The sequence below is a fragment of the Ischnura elegans genome, chromosome X (genome assembly GCF_921293095.1).
Source record: "Ischnura elegans chromosome X, ioIscEleg1.1, whole genome shotgun sequence".
Taxonomy (NCBI): Eukaryota; Metazoa; Arthropoda; class Insecta; order Odonata; family Coenagrionidae; genus Ischnura; species Ischnura elegans.
In genome coordinates this window covers 47,693,333-47,711,031 of record NC_060259.1, presented here as the reverse complement: position 1 = coordinate 47,711,031, position 17,699 = coordinate 47,693,333, and the positions used below count along the sequence as shown (strand labels likewise).

The following is a 17,699-nucleotide window of genomic DNA, read 5'->3' as shown; positions in this document are numbered from 1 at the left end:
GTCGTTGGAGCTTCTAGTTAAGTGATTGTGTACAACACTGTTTTTATTAAATTGGTTAATATTATTGTGACTATACAACAACACTTGTAAAACATAAACACAAGGAAAAGATAGAAGGCCCAGCTTTTTAAAAATTGGTTTCCAAGGGGCAAGATGATGAGAAATTCGCTATTAGTCTAACAGCTCTTTTTTGCATTTTAAAGATTCTGGATGCATGGGGTGAGGAAACCCAGAATAAAATGCCGTATGTTAAGTGGAAGTAAATCTGCCTATAGTACAATGCCATCAGCAAGTCTTATTAATTAATTAATTAAGTTAATTGAGATACAGTGGATCTTATGTAACGTATTAAAAACATTTGGCACTTAACTTGTTGGTCAGATTATTATTATAAGATTCCCAAGTCAGCGAAGCATCGAGCTGTAGCCCAAGAATATTCTATTGCAAACACTATCAGTCAGTTCATATAGGAAAATAAGGAATGTCTTTGATACTTTTCATGCTTATGCACATAAAACAGCAAAGGTTTTGATTCAATGAGTTAAAGGCTCCATTTGCACCACACAGGAGAGCACCAGTTTCCCGAGAAACTTAAGAGTGTCAATCAACGCCACTTATAGTTGCGACAATAGGATCTCCCTTCATGGGCTACCCTCATTGCATGTGACACATACTCCCCGGGTAACTGCAAAATAGCCTCCAAAAAAGAGGATCAATATCTACCCGAGATATCGGAAGTGATGGCATGAAAACATTAACACGCGAATTGAAGATTTCAGAGTCGTGGCTCAGTGGGTGGAGGAGATGGATACACGATCTCACTCCGTTAGTGCGCATCCATATCCATGCAACAAGTTTTGCGATACAAGATCGATACAAGGTTGATTATAACGAAGAGTAAAACAATTAAAATGTATGGAGAATACGAAGGGTGTAAAAATTGAATAAGCTACTGAAAACTTATGACGATGAAATGGATCTAATGAGTGGATCTGTTAAAATTTACCTCATTCTAATTTACTTTTTCTATGTGACAACGAACACAAAGCGTGGACGCTGCATAAAAGAGCAATGGTACTAACTGTAACCCGACGAAGGAGCAAGAAAAACTAGCACAGAAACGTCTATAAATAGGAACTACTATTGTATAGTAATAAGTTGATAATATTGATTATTTCCATTGCCCTTTCTCTTTATCCAAGAACACAAGAGTCCATTATCATCAAAGTTCCTTCCACTCATCTGCGTCAGAAATTTTGCACTCTCTTTGCCCGTTTTCCGCCAGTTAATCGCGTGGTTACTATCCATAAAGCACTCTTCTCTCTCATTGGTCGTTAATTAAGACTTCCTTTCCTATTTTTCGAATACACTTACTCTCTGCTGATGTTTTTGCCACTTCAAGCCTACAATCCGGTATAAAAAAAAAGATTCAACATTGCATGCAAATCCTATGGGAACGATTTTTAACGAAAAATTCTCGGTCAAAGGAAACTTACTCATGGTAAACTGCAGACATGAGAACATATGCTCATTTACAAAGCCTGGATGTAAGATATGATATTTCTTATGGCATTTCCGGGTTTCTTTATAGCTTAAAGTTATTACATTTATTCTTCCCTAACTATTTATTAAAATTTATTCTTCCCGATGGATTAAAGTTGTTCTCAATGTTAAATAAAAATATAATTATGAATTCCATTTAAAAACAACCTATATTTAACCTATTGTGCATGCAAATTCCTTAGAGCTATATTTCTTGCGTAACAAATATAAAGGTTTCATTTACGCATATTAAAATTAGAAAAATGACTGGTAAATGTAACTACACTTTTATACTAACAATATAGGTTTTGAAGTGGTAACGACTGGAGATAACGGAAACTGATTAACGTATAATATATGGCTTGAAGTATAATCGGAAATATTTGATTAAGAAATCCTCATTGGTACTGGAAAAAGCTGAGGTCAGATTCAGTATAATTTATTCTTTAACCTTCTGTGAGGTGCAGAAAATTGCAAAAAAGAGAAAACTTCGTCAATCCGGTAAAGGGATCACCAAGAAAGTGCTGTTGTCTATTCTTCTGGACTCTGTTGCTGAAGCATCTAATGAGAATGGTGACTGTTTACCTTTGCAGGAGGCGGAGGTCAAATCTTTGCATCTTGTTTCCTCTCCTGAAGAAAGTTCTTGCGAAGAACGCAACTTCTCCGATGTGGAGAGGGAGTTGAACGATAGCAACAAGGAAAACAATCGAAGGAGGTTAACATACGAAGTGACTGAGGCTCAAACTGACAGTCCATTGGTACAGGAACCACTGGCCAAACCAGAAGGGAAGCAGAATGATCGAAAGAGTTCAAAGAGGGTTAGAATATATATACGCGAAAAATGAATGGTTTCCATCCACGAAGATAATGCTGATATTACGCTGTGGAATCAGTTTTTCTCTCATTTATTTGATCTTCTACTCTATACTCCCTCAATCAGTAAATAATAGAGTAATAAACATTCTCATTACGCCATATCAATCATAATCACAAAAACTAATCGAAATGTAGGATTATTTGGCTGTCCATCGACTGACGACGGCTTAAATATTGACAAAAACTGGTTCTGAGAAACCAGGAATCAGATAGGGAAGGCATGGTGAATGTTTCAATCAAGCTCGAGGACCTTTTGCAGTAAAATTCCGTCACTTAGTTTGGGCAGGAACGTGCACAAAGCAAGAGAGGCGAACCGTTGGGCCAGAGAGCCACCCCTAAATTCGGAGTGCGGCGAATGCCTTTTTGCTTCAGAGTCGGAATACGCGCTCATTCAAAACCGAGGTTAATATTAATGGCCCCTTGAATGGATGGCGCTCGAAGGGGTGGAAAAGGTTTGGAGAGCAGCCGGGCTGGGAACTCGGAAACATTTGAAGCTCTTGCTCGAGGAGTTCGTGACGTTGCTCGGTGTTGCATCGTTAAAAAACGGCGTGCATCATTCGCGAGTGGCGTCGAGTGGGAGGCGGCGAATGGGGCACAACATGGCGGCCGACCGCACTGCCACTCTCCGCCAATGAGAGAGTGGGCCGTGGGTTAGCGGCCCCCATAACCAGACTCCCACATCCTCTGACAAGCTACAAACCGCAGAGGAAACATTAATTCATCACAGAAAAGTTACAGCTTATTGTTCATTTAGCACTGCGGAGGACGCCAAAACAGTTCTCTGGTTTTTTCAATATTTGAGGGACAGTCGTGCCAAATTGAAGAGGATGGCAAGAAACTGAATTCTGACGCCATAGAAATTCATCATCGAAAGGAGCAGATGCTTAAAGTACCTGATTTTCCGAAGATATATTAAAATTAAATAACTCTCTCCGTCACATGTTTGCGTTGAGAATTCAATTGCCTTAAGAATCGTAGTACAATGCTACTCCTGCTAAGGTGAAAATACGGTAGCTTATTTGCAGTGGTGCTACTCAATTTAAACCTGAATTGGCCAGCACAAATATTGTTTATTTCATGTAAAGAAATGAAATCGCAAATTTTTTTGATAAATCATGAACTGTATATAAATCTCTGATGGAAGAGTATTCTTTGAAAAGTATCTACGAATCGGGAAAAGGTAGCAATAAATAATAATGAAATAAGTAAAAAGTAGTGATTCCTGTAATACGTTTGCTTTACTCCTTGTCAAGCTCATGTAAAGCAAATAACCACGACGAACTGTAAGCGATCATTTTCATGATTATATATATCATGACCAAGTGCAGCTAAAGATACTGTTTTTCTTAAATAGATTTCTTTTTATGACCTCAATTAAAGAATAATAATTAGAATCTTGGAATATAGGTACAGGAATGAAATGCAAAAATTTGCCAAAACTAATATTTCTCGATAAGTATATTTTTTGTATCTTCATCAGCGCTATCAATCATAATGGTTGCAGTAAATCAATACATAAAGGCATTAAAGATTTTTAGAATGTTTTTTACAATAATAAAATAAAAAAATAAAAAGATTTCAATTGCACATAATTGAAAAAGAAGAGAAAATAATTTTGACATGCATTACTTGAATTTGTTTACCGATTGTTACTAAGCTAGTAAAATAATAGTAGTCACCATCATATTGGATTTGTAATATAAAAATACATTTTACTGAGAATGCTCATTAGGATCTTTCAATGCAGTTATTTTTATCCATAGAGATATGAATTATTTCTTTTAAAAATCTTTTTTTTCATAATCTAAAACTTCAGAATTATCCAATAAAGATGGAGATATAAGGAATGTATCGAAACGTCGGCAAACATTTCTGCATTTCATTTCCAGACCTATAATCCAAGATGTTCCTATTCACTATTTTTACCTTTTCTGCCAGTTTAGAGTAACACTATAATCTATAAAGTTGACGAGGCAAAAAAAACAGCTATATAAAAGACATTTCTGCACCTAAAGCTTCTCTGCAAGCACATTTCCTGGGATGAAATTGCTAATAAAAATCACGATGAGCTTCATACGATCATATTCATAAATGCAATATTTTATTTTATTGCACTTTAAAAAGTTATTAGCATTCACAAGCAAGAGAAAAAGAAGAAATTTTAAATGCACGGGCAGCTAAAGAGGAAATATGCTATTTTTTACCATCTCTGCCGGACTAGAGTCACACAAAAATCTAGACGTGGCAAGGAGGACAGCTATGCTCAAGGTATTTTTGCACCAACAGGTTCTCTGCAAGCGCATTTACTGGGATTAAATTTCAAATATATATCGTCTCTCTTCCCGTGCGAGCAAGCGCACCTTGTGGCTGAGGAAATGTGACGATGAAGCCATCCAGCGGGGCCTTCCTGTCGACGTAGATTTCATGAGCTGGAACTCATTATGTGAGAGTGCGGCAATGGAAGCGTCGTTGGGCCAACCGAAGAGATGCACAGGAGGCATGACATGCTCCAAACTCCAGGGGCACGCATTGCAATGCACGAGTCCATTGAGGGAGTCTGAAATCGGCATGAGACCCGACTCAATCCCACGGAATGGTAGCCTCAGAAGAGGCTTCATGCGGCCCGGCTCCCTGTTCTGGCAATATCGTACGAAACCCGCAGTGAGACCTCGGAGCCAAGTCGCAATCTCAGTGAGATGGCTGAGCGAAGAATTTTCGTCGGTCCTTCACGACTTCCTTCTGCAGGAGCAGAGCCAGAACTTGTCCGTCGTGAACCCGTTTCTAGGAACTGACATTTTCTGAAACGACTCCCCACCATTCTCCCATTCTTACTCACAACCGAGGGAGCTAACGTAACTTCTGAAAATGTTTTCTCGGTAGAGTATGAAGGTTTTATGAATGAAAGAGATCTCATTCCTTTCTTGAAAAAGATAAACTCGCAATATCATGCATACAAATGATATGATACACGAAGCAAAACGTAAATGACATTTACCTAAGGTATAAAAAATAAGGCATAAACCATGTATCACTGTCTAACATTCAGTTGAAAGCGAGGAAAGTGTCATGAAAAATGGGCCACAGAAAGTAGGTGTGTATCACTTAAAATGTTTTATGAAGCCTTTACCCAGCTAAATATTAAAAGCTGATGAGCGATAAAATATCGAATGATTTAATTTCTGCCGAGTCTATAAATGATCATAAATAAACTAGTTAAGAAAGTTGCGATACCTACTTTGATTTTTAGGCCGCGATTTAATCACTGAGAATCGATTGAACTAAATGAATTAAGAACCATTAATAATAGAATATATTAATTATGCTTTCGTAATCAATAATTACGTCGTGGAAAAATATTGGTAGAGTGAAATTATATCACTTTCAATAAAATTCAATTCAATCAAATGCTTGGGACACCATTTTTATACTTAATTATCGCTTGATGAAATTAACTGCTTTAACTGAATTGTGATTCGAACATAGTTTCTTGTGTTTTACACTTAATATTACCAGGAGTCCTTATATGAAATTATTCCAGCTAAAAAGTCGGAATAATTTAATAATGGAGAAGTACAAATGGTGAGTAATTTCAGCATAGTGGATCGCGATTTGTTTCCTGACTAATTAGTCGCATGCACTTACTTTAGAGAGCTAAATCACCTATTCCGCTAGCCAAATATTCTTCGACTTCACAAACGATGTTTTATGCTGTGTAAATTAATGTGGACATTGCATTCTTAGCATTTACATTTTATATGAGTTTCATAAATTTAGGCAATTTATATCAGGCTTCCACAGTATTTAATAATTACGTCATTTAGTCTGGTATAATAGTCACAGCAAATAATATGATGCTGCATGAAGATTTTTGAAAGTGATAGCAACTTTTTCTTTGTGTTGCTGCTTCTATTTATGATACTGCGGAGCCAAAACTCAATATTATGGTTAATGCATGTGAAACTTGCAAAGATAACAACATGATTGGCGACCTTACTCAAATGCATTGCAATTAGAAACTAATCACCGGCATTCCAAATAACTCTCAATCAGAATTCCTCTGTACACTGACTGGATACGCATTACCTTCCAGTATGTAGTGGGTTCTACTTTGGGTTTTAATTTCACCAGGTATTGTTTTCTGCTTGATTGCAAGAATTTCTGCGATACATGAGCCCAGCCGGTACAGCTAATTTAATTAGTATATGGCATCTGCAAGCGTTTGATCCCAAACATTTGGACCGTGTAGAGAGTGATGCTTAGTTACAGACGCACTGAATCTCTTTGCAACTGCTTCGCTGAAGTAAATTATTTGAGATTCCTTGATAATGCGCCGTTCCTATCTTCAAAGTAGAGATGCATATTTCTGTCAGCCGTTTTTCCTCAAGAATCAATCCAAAGGGAATTTAGTTCATGCCATGCTCACATCTTCTATCGCACATGGTATCATTCGGAGAAACGATGAGGAATTCCCAAGCATTTAGCATTTAAAATTTTATTGAGAAATGATGAGAAAACGTTTTTTATGAATATTACGAATCGTATTCAGCAGATATTGAATTTTACCCATAGCTCCTTAATTTACCAGGAAGATCATACCTCCACTATCACAGAGAATTCGCAAATTTTACTCGTTTATTTACTCTTTCCTCTCCTAGAGCACTTATTTTCACCTCTTTCGAGGAAATGGATAACTTTTCACTACAGTGGCACTTAACCTCCTTATAATCAACGCGTTTATCAATCAAGTTGAAATGTCTTCCACATATTTAAAGGGCAAGAATAATTTGTTGTTTTCCGCATCGAATTATAACACACATTCACTATGACCTAAACTTGGGCATGGATTGAGGATGATGAAGAACCTCGCTGGTGCCAAGTTCATAGTTGCCTTTGTAATATTATTCGATGCGGAAAAGCAAACTCATTCTCATTATTTTTAGATGATGAGTATAGGGCGGAGAAAAATTGAGTCACAATTTTTTTATATCGGATAGCTGATACCAGCAGTAGGGCGGATCGCAAAAATCGATTTTTTCAAATCCTTCTGGCCCAATGAAAAAAATTTGTGGGACCGGTCAAAAATAAGGCCTGAAAAATTTGAGACCTGTACGTGAACCCTCGCTCAAATGCAATTTAGGGGGGGAGGGTCCAAATTCGAAAAATATAATATTTTATGGTCATTCCTCCATGCACTTACACGCAAAAATATCGCATAATTTAAAATGTTCCTTTAAAATTGTTTGAGTCTTATCCTTCAATAAAACCCCACTTTTGGCCTATTAGTAGTATTAGATTTCCCGTAAGTTTTAGTACTTCCTGTGGTACCGCTAAATCCATTTAGTCACATTCATAATGGAAGAGAAGCGCGTTACCATAGTTCGCACACCTTCATAGCCACTCGAGAGGCGTTTTCAAGACCGTAGTCTCCTTTCCTGCGTGCGCAGGTCTAAAATTATTTCATCACTTCTCTAAAAGTTGGTAACATCTATTTCTTTAACGCCGACGAGGCGCCAAATAAGGGACAAGTCGTCTCACTACGCATCGTTTTTTACCTTCTACCATATTCTGATTATATGATCAAAGATAAACGGCCTCCTAGCAGCATGCGCGGGATGAATTTTGCTGTGTTAGAGGCGTGGGAGGGGGAGGAGCGAGCGTGGAGGGGAAGGGATCGGCCTGCGGCTCAGGTATCCGCGACGCTGCGTGAGCGTTGGAATATTTTCTTCGCGGGCGCGGACTCAAATTAGGCATTTTGTGACTAAACGGTGGTAGATACGTCAAAATGCACGAAATTTTTGTCCTAGAAGAGCAGTAACTCGGCAAAATCTATAGGGAATGACCATAAAATATTATATTTTTCGAATTTGGACCCTCCCCCCCTAAATTGCATTTGAGCGAGGGTCAGGGGTTCACCTAGAGGTCTCAAATTTTTCAGGCCTTATTTTTGATCGGTCCCACAACTTTTTTTCGTTGGGCCAGATGGATTTGAAAAAAATCGATTTTTGCGATCCGCCCTAACCAACAGGAACGAAAATTACCAATGATGCTTGGGTCGAAATCGCACATTTTTTAAACTACAGAAACTTTGAACCAACCGCTCCAATTGGTTGTGAGTTTGCCCAGCTGCCGGATGCTCTGGACAACTCATGACTTTGAATGCTTTACCTGGTGATGGTCGCGATGGATCCTGGGTAACTGCATATCTTGGAGTAATACTTAATAGTACTTAATTATATGAAGAATTATATAAACTAAAGTAACAATGCAATAAACTTAAGTAGCGAGGAAGTGCTTTGAATGGCGAGAGAAAAGAGGAGTTTTATAATACCCTTAAGCAAATTACGGGATAACTTGGTTGGACACATTATGAGACATGATGGCTTGACGAAATAAATCGTGGCAGGACAGGTGGAAGGTATGAATGAGTTGCGGAGGACAGATAATAAAGGGTGTATTAAAGAGGCATTACGTCGCTATGAAATGGCTTGCAAATAGGAGACAGGAATGTAGAGCTGCGTCAAACCAAACTTAGGATTATTGACTGATTATGATGATGAATACTTAATGATCTAGGTTAATATGAACTATACCTTGGATATATATTGAAAAGCAAACTCATGCCTATTATTCTCAGACGATAAGTATATTCCTGAAACAACAAGAACAACTGGAGGACCTTCCGTTTGTGAGGACTCGTTCCTTCTGCCACCTACAATTGTATATACTCCATGGCTTTTCTGATTTTATGCACGGAAGGTGAACATTCCCGTGTATAAGTTGCCTGAAAATGTAAATACGTTTAATGAGTTTGTTTTAAAAATCGGTTTGATTACCCTTGAATGGGCACGGTTAGCAAACTCATTCCTATTATTGCAATGAACTCGGTGGCATCATAGATACAGTGTTTGGCTGCTGATGGGAGGGTTTTCGGTTCAGATCTGATTGTGACCACATTGCATTAGACAACCTCGAAAAAGCCTCGGGTTACGAAAAGATCCAGCGAAAAGTGTCTCTACCCAGAGGGTGTGATATTCACCCGCCGCCGACTGAGTCAAAGTGTCAACCTACAACCCAAGGAGTCTGTATAAAGGAGGCCCAATTCCATCCCATGAAAGTCTCATTTTTGTTACCACTTTGGTCGCTTTCTAATGGTTTATATGAAATGTCCGTGACGCGGTGATGAGTGCCATGCGATCCACTTTGCTCCTATATTTTACGTTATAACGTTTTTAATTGCAAGGAACAGCATTGAAAAGGAATGGATGTGTTACATCACATCGCCATGTGTTATACATTTTACTTAATACCCCTATACCCCTATATACCTTATTTCCCCGTGAGAATCGGATCAATTTTTCCGTCAGTGATACGAGTGGCGACTTTTGTAAACCCGTTTAAATGCGCGGTGGATGACAATGCTCCTGTAATATTGGTGGCCCTTGTAATATTCGTGGCCGTTACGTCAAATATTGGTTGTCATATGTTTATTGCAATTGGTTTTGGGACAAAAATGGGATAGAAGGGAATTTACTACGCGTCTTTACTCAATATTTATTATTCAGAGCATAGTTCTTGTATTGGAAGAAATTACGTTGGCCTATTGTTCACAGTACATTGCGCGGTAGGCAACAACACGTTTGGAAACAGTCTTTAGAATCCTCTTTTGCAATGTTCCTGCCACATTCAAAGAGTTGAAGTGGTGTTTTATTATTCAAGCCTTCAAAACAGTTATCTCTTTTTTTCAATCACAATGGTTAAAATGCAGGCAAGGTAGGTAAACAATAAGGTTATCACCTCAACGCAAAACATTGAGATAGTACATGTATACGATATAAACACTACGCCGGGAACATCTTCGACAGTCCTTCGATCCACAGGTTATCAGAATGTTTCCAAGAGATTTACAGGTGCCGCAATTGCCATTGCGAAACTGATTTTACTTTTCCTATCGATTTATTCCCATTCCAATGACGAGAACAGGCTGTTAAAAGAAACTGTGAAATATTAGTGGGATAAAATTGGAAACAAAGTTCACCTTCCAAGCACTGCAGGAACAAGTGACTTAATACGCAGTCACGCGCATGGGTGCAAAGTTAAATACACCAGAGGATGAAGTTCGCCATGAAAATATATTTGACTTAGCCGGTACACGAACCCGGATCTCCCGATTGCCGGTCAGGCGTGTTAACCAGTTCCACCACCAAGCCATTTTCTCAGAGCGAACTTCGGGATGGGTTTTACCGAACAAGATGTTGACGTCACAAGTCCACATTGTGGCATATGTGGCGAAGGGTTGTGCTTACTAAGCCACTGTCGGGGTGAAAAACCCTTATTTTGTCGCTGGTCTACGACGACGAATTTCAAATAACTGCAGGAACAAGTGACTAAGTACGCAGTCACGCGCACGGGTGCAAAGCTAAATACACCAACGGATGAAGTTTGCCATGAAAAAATATTTGACTTAACCGGGATGAGTCAAAAGTCAAATATTTTTTCATGGCTTAACCGAGATGAGTCAAAAGTCAAAATTTTTTCATGGCGAACTTCATCCTTTGGTGCATTCACCTTCCAAGTACACTCGCACACTTAGTGATTGACCCTGAAGGTTAATTAGGGTATATGGTAGAGCTCACCCAGGACTAAGGCACGGGTGGGTGAAATAAAAATATTCAGGGCAGGGAGGGCAGTTCCTTTCCCTGGATCACCTCGCACTTTGGGGATTTTTATACGGGGCATCCGTATACTTTTCTAGGTATGTATATGGCTAGATATATGTATAGCTATATATGTACCTGGGACCCTTCGATCAGAAGCCAAGCTCTGTCACACTCTCATTTCCATGTGCTTAGTACCTGAATTTGGCAGTAAATGTGGGAATAAGGCACGCAATACGTCAATTGAGGAGCCCGAGTATAAATCCTAAACTGCATTCTTAGGTACTCAGAATATGAGAAATTCACTTGCAGCCATCTTACTCATAGGTTCATCCAACAACCCTCGAGTTGAAGCGGTGTGTGATTAATTAGATCTTCAATGCAGTTATCTTTCCCTTTTTTCAAATCACAAGGGTTTAGATTAAGGAATAGAGTTAAACAACATACACTGCCTATATTTCAATATTGGAAATGCATGTTGCTAAAGTCTATTCCCCACTCAATTATTATTTGCACTTTTCATCATTTAAGGTAGGGTTTCTCTTCTGGGTTCCACCCATGAATAAAATGGCCATGCACTCACGTCTTAAAAATATGCAACCCGATGCTGCAATTTAAGCCCATAATCTACGTATCCTGAATAACATATAAATGGACGCAGAGAGATTGCCCTTAGAAGTATTCTTTCGATTATTTAAAAAAAAAACTGTTCTTCAGCCATCTCTGAACTATTGCAGAAGTAAGCAAAACCTTTATGACACACGGGAGAAAATCAACACTTTCTTTACTTACAGATCAAAATATTCAACAAATTTTATTGTTAAAACCTTTATAGGATAACATTAGGAAATAAGTCTCGCTAAGCCAGCCTACTTATGAATCGTTTTAATGGGTAAAAAATATCAAAAATGTATCCACAATAACGAATTACGCATATTAAGCCATTACTAGGATAATAGTTATGCTAAGACCATGCCTTACGTAGAAGTCTTTAAAAAAAAGTAGAAGTCTCACTTGAAAATGCTCCTAAAAGACTTTACTTGAAAAGTAATTTTATGAGGTGTGAATCTCCTCATAAATAGCAATATTACAGTTAGATTATGATGGATAGCCCTAGACAAACCAAAAGCTAGTCCTTTGAAGTTAGCTAAAGGAATTTTAAGTGCGTTGCAATATTTATTTACTGAAAAATGGCTTCAGCAAGGCTGTAGAATGCTCCGAAAAAAATTTCGTTCTACTATCGGACCTAAATTTTTAAAATAACGAAACTTTTTTGCTATCTTGTGTCCTTACAAAAAAATCTTTAAGAATAAATGACCTGTGTTTCGTATCAGTGTACGTATTGGCCTGGAAAGGCAAAGTAATATGATATATGGTTTGAGAGAACTTTCGGAAAATTATGTCAATGTATGATATTTTTAATACATTATTCTGTCAGTATCTAAAGTTTGCAATTTCAACTTGCTTAATTCTATAACAAAAGTCAAGTTATTCATTGGAATATCACAGAAAGTGAGCCATTTTCAATCACAGTTTATAGTGAAATCGGTAAATACCTATGTTTCTGCATCCTGTTTGCTTTTTCTTCTCGAGAGGTCTGAATTCCTGTGCATCCAAACGCCCCCGTGCACTGCAGTATTGAAAGACTCGAAGCGCTCCAGCACTCGATTACGTTTTTGCAATTCAAAACTTATATTATTTTTTCAGTAAAAATTATGTCTTCTCCCCGTTAATATTAAAAAATATGTCACTACACTGCTCTCTACTTTCAATTATTTCCAAATATTTTTAATTAAGTAAACATATAATTTGTAAACTATTTGGGTAAAAATGTTATTGCATGACTTTGATTACGCTTGTCCATACTCGTTCCGATGGTGACTATTAATTTCCTAGGCAACCAGCTTTCCAAATATTTTGAAACGTGCTGGGTTATTTTGAGTTGGGCGAGGCAATCTCTGGTTAATATCATAGAAGTACTCTCATATTTGTTCACTCTACAGCTCTCTGCTCTTTATATTTGCGTAGATAACCAAGAGATTTGCCTTAGTTTTAGCGTAGTTTACCAACGGGATAAAACGCCCATCAAGGGTACATTATAATGAGCATAAATGAGGAAATCGATGTTAATGAAGAACAAATAGTAATACCTAGCAATCTAACTTCTAATGATAACACCACTCCAATAAACATTATTAATGCCGCTTTTATTTAAGTCTCCATATAAAATAATAAAATTCAATGCAGGATATTACTCAAGCACACAAGGGGAATAAAATTTGACTCAAGTATAAATATTAAATGATTAGAAAAATAAGATTTGTAGGGCTCCAGTCTCCTTGTGCATGGAGCTTACGAAGAGTTTCGATTTGTTTTGAGCAACATAAAAGTTTTTTGAAAGTACAAGCAGAATTTTCGCTCCCTATTTGTGAAAATTTCTTTGGTTTATTTTGGTTGACAAATACTCCATGCATAGATTCCTCGGATTTGGAACAAAAAACAACTTTCTCAATGGTTTGATATGGGTGTACTGTTTTTTAAATTTGTTAAAAAGACTGTCGCTTATATGTAAATTACAAATAAACTGGGGACAGAAAGAAATGTCTGAGGCATTCAAAAATGCGCAATAATTTGCAAGCGGATTTCGTGAAACAGTCGATATTGTTTCGTGTGAGTGTTTTTGCACTTCATAACAATAGCATAAGATCACTGCATTAACTACTTCAGGAAATATGGCAAAACATAAAAATACAACTGCGACCTTTTGAATAGAAAGAAATTGAAACTTTGTTGTAAAATCAGAGCCCATTCTTCATTCAACTTAAAGTTCAAAAGGACAAAAAGAAATAAGTTGATATTGATTGAAAAATGTTTTCATCTATATATACACCCATGCCTCGCTTAGTGCAAGGGATGCGTTACTTGGGGTCTTTGCGCTAATTGAGTGGGCATTATCTGAGAGTATTTCAACATGGAGAAGATAGGGATGTGTTCCCGGCGGCATAGTTGCTGTGTATCAAATTTCCTAAAAGTAAAATATACATATTCCTATTAATAACCTTAGAAAACCTATAGCATTTATTTTTAAAATATCTTTAAAGATAGTAGGCATATTTAAAGACGTTTTCTCGTTAAAAAATCGTTCGTGCTTTTGAAATTCCCTCCATTTGTGCGGGTGAGGAAACATGTAGGAAAAAATGTAGTGTTCATAATGCATTTTTGCATGCAGTTGACGAATTGTCAAACCAGTTTAAAGCAATTGTTGTGTCTCCCAGGCCCTTGCTCTCCTAATGACAGGCAAATGCTACTTTGAATATCATTTCATTGCTCGCGGAGTTCGTGAAGGATAAATAATAACTGACTTTAATTTGAAATCCCCCGAGGCATTAGCAACAACCAGCATCGTGAAACGGTCTTTACGTGCCTAGAAACTTGATCCAGGATTTTCTTACCTTGAAAATGAATGACCGAAATTGCATTATCTTCCAACACAATCCCTTTCGTTAACATTAAAAACTAGTCTGGGGGGAAAGGAACCACTCTCAATCACAGCTATGATTTGATCAGAAAATATGCGGCGACTATGCTCTCAGCACTTGCAGATTTATCTGATATCGCTGCACTAAAACACCAGCTCGTCGTTTAAAATTCTGTTACCAACCGGAGCTTCTACTAAATGTATCGGAGCTATTACCACCTTCACCTACTTTTATAGATTCAAATGAAGCCACAGCTTTTGCACAAATAACTGCCTATGATTTGACCCTATATGATAAATCCGGGTAATCAGAAGTATTTCTGTTTCTCTCCAGCAACGAACTTCGCGTACGTGTTGAGCGCTTTTCTGATGTCACAGACGTTTTAACTTCGCCTTTATTCATAATAGTAGTGCGGAGTGTCGACGTCATGAGCTTAAACTTACCCGCAATATTGCTTTGACGATATTTTCATATAACTGATCACTTTGAACTTTTCTTCTAAGATTGTGCTTTCTCTTGAAAACCTCGTTATTTTTCCATCCGCATTCTTGTATTTTGCCATTTGTCACATAGTTTTTACTCCGCATGGCTCCATCACAATCACCTTCTACAACTGAACAACTGTCGCACTATATTCCTGAGAATAAATTCCCGTATAAAAAAAATTAGGATCGAGCCAAGCAATACTATTTATACGCGTAAAATGAGAGTAATTTTGTGTGTAGTTAGCGCAAGTCCACGTTTCATCAAGAGTGTGTTAAGGTTATTTGATTAGGCTAAGGTTAGGCCTAGGACTGATAGGATGGAACGAATCCAATGTGTTTGAGACTCGACCCCTCGGACCCTTTTACGTCTTTATTGTGTTGATGCTGTTCACACGCAACTCGGCCACCGCCCCACCGCTCCATTTCTTTCCGCGGCTTCCGATGACCTTGAAGGTAGGACGGTTGGAAGGATAGACCTTTTACGTAGAAGTCGGTTCGCCCAATAACCTAAGGCGTCAAAAATGGCATCTAAAACCGTATTTCATTTAAAAAAAGCTGTATTTCCAATAACTCCAAACTTAATTAATGATTTGAATTAATTAATGTCATTCAGTTAAGGAGGCGAGATAATTTAGTAGGTTGCCTATCCGTAAGGTATGAGGAGCAGGTAATGTTTTTGCGCATCACGCAGCAATGGATTTCGACGAAAATATTAACAAAGAAGAGGATTTTAGCCAAGAAATACTATTAATGTGCGTAAAATGAGAGTAATTTCTTGTGCACTTAACGCAAGTTCACGTTTTATCACGAGTGTGTTAAGGCTATTTGATTAGGCTAAGCTACGCGATATCGAAATTGCGCTAAGTGAGGCATGGATGTGCTTTAGCAAATAAATACAACATGAAAGAGCGGAAGAGTTCATTGCCGATGGGTTTGATTGACATATCACATTTTCAGTAGAATTCCACAAAGTCAAAAGTCATGTAATATCATTTATTACGCAGTTTTTAATCTGTTTGCAAATACAGAATTTCACAGTCATTAATCTTGGGCAAATTCAGAAATTATAAAATATTGGACGAGAGTCTCAAATTATCACACCCGCGCCACAAATTTCCCTCTAGTCGATCTATATACGGTCGACGATATAATTTTTGCTGTTGCGCTTGTATTTCCACGGGTCAAATAGAAACTATGGTAAATAAAAATTGCGTTCATTGATTAAATTGCTGAAAATTGTGTTTAAAAATCGTCTTAGGCAATACTTTGTGAAATGTTGATCTTCATAATGAAGCACCAATTTAAACTGCTATAATATCTTAATGCCAAATAACCAGGATTTTGACAGATTTTCATGCAAGAAAATGACACTGACATGCCTAAACTCGGGTTGCTATAAAATTAAATTAGTATGTAGCCTTGAAGTGTGTTTTATAATTAATAATTATATTCTAATAGCACAAATGGCTGCAGTAATAGTATCGATTTTGCCCACGCGCTACATCGAGTCATTTTGTAGAAATCACTCGGTCGGATTCACATTTTGATCACTATTGATTTTAGTTACTAATTACTTGCCACCTGGCCGTTGGTCCGTTTGCAATGTGACAATGAAAAAATAAATAATTTTCCTCCCGATAGAGCAAATTGGGTCTCAATGCTTCCGTTATCATGAAGGCCCTTCAAGAATCTTCATGATTCATCATGACTTTTTCGAGAAATCACTCGATTGGGTTTAACTTTTGTGTACTCTACATTTTAGGTGCTTATTGCTTGCCCAATGGCCACTTGCAATTTGTCGTTAAATTAATAATTTTCCTCTTGTCAGAGCCAATTGGGTCTCCATGCTTTCCCGACAACCTCACGAGAGTCCCTCGTGCTACATCAAGTTATTTTCGAGAAATGACTCGTTCGGATTCATGAGAGCGCTTTCCGTTTTCTTTTTGCAGACAGTGACAGCGAGAATGAAGGTGGCCAGGGGAATGTGACAAGGGTCGTGATGCGCCCACCGGGACACAGCGGCAAGGCGAAGCGCGGACACCTCTGCTTCGATGCCTCCTTCGAAACAGGTGAGATGCCGTCACAAGAAGTTAAGCAGAATGCTCGCTTTTTTGGGATAAAACTCTTCATCTATGTCTACATTCTATCCCTAAAGCCGCCTTAAAAGGCGTGTGGCAGAGGGTGTTATTACTCCAGCCGTTTAATATAAAAATCAAATGCTCAAACAAAATTACGACTAGAATTCATTAAAATCCTTTATTGCACGGGGGGAAAACGAATTCACATATGCATCCTTTTGGCAAAACATGTCTTTTAATTTATCGCTTCCGTCGGACCTGGAAATACAGTGTGGCTCTTAGATTATGTTATCCGTGTCGCTATTAAAGATATCTTTACTCGATTGCGCTAGAAATCTATGCCTAGCGCGCAGCCTTAGCGCCTAAATGGGCTTTTTACCTATTTTTCTTAGTATCTGTGTAACGCTCTTTGTAAACCCGCAGGTGTACTTGACAAATCGCGCAGCTTTTCATTTGCATTTTATTCAGTTCACGGATTAAATCTTTTTTCACCGGATCCCATATGCTCGCCGCATATGCAAGGTGTGTGCAAATAAGTGCAAAATAACACCTTTCTCATCCGAAAAGTTTCCCACAATACACTTG

The 17,699-nt window shown here is 37.9% G+C and overlaps 2 protein-coding genes across 2 annotated transcripts in view; one reads left to right on the top strand and one right to left on the bottom strand.

Moving 5' to 3' along the window:
* LOC124170977 (ELAV-like protein 1) overlaps window positions 1-17,699 on the bottom strand; it is a 733,134-nt gene that overhangs the window by 393,836 nt on the left and 321,599 nt on the right. The window lies entirely within an intron of this gene.
* The window catches only part of LOC124171152 (cytosolic carboxypeptidase 6), a 297,445-nt gene continuing 296,562 nt past the window's right edge, over window positions 16,817-17,699 (top strand). The window contains exons 1-2 of the mRNA XM_046550289.1: window positions 16,817-16,826; window positions 16,986-17,105. Of these exons, the coding sequence (XP_046406245.1) occupies window positions 16,817-16,826; window positions 16,986-17,105 (130 nt within the window). The remainder of the gene's footprint in view (window positions 16,827-16,985; window positions 17,106-17,699) is intronic.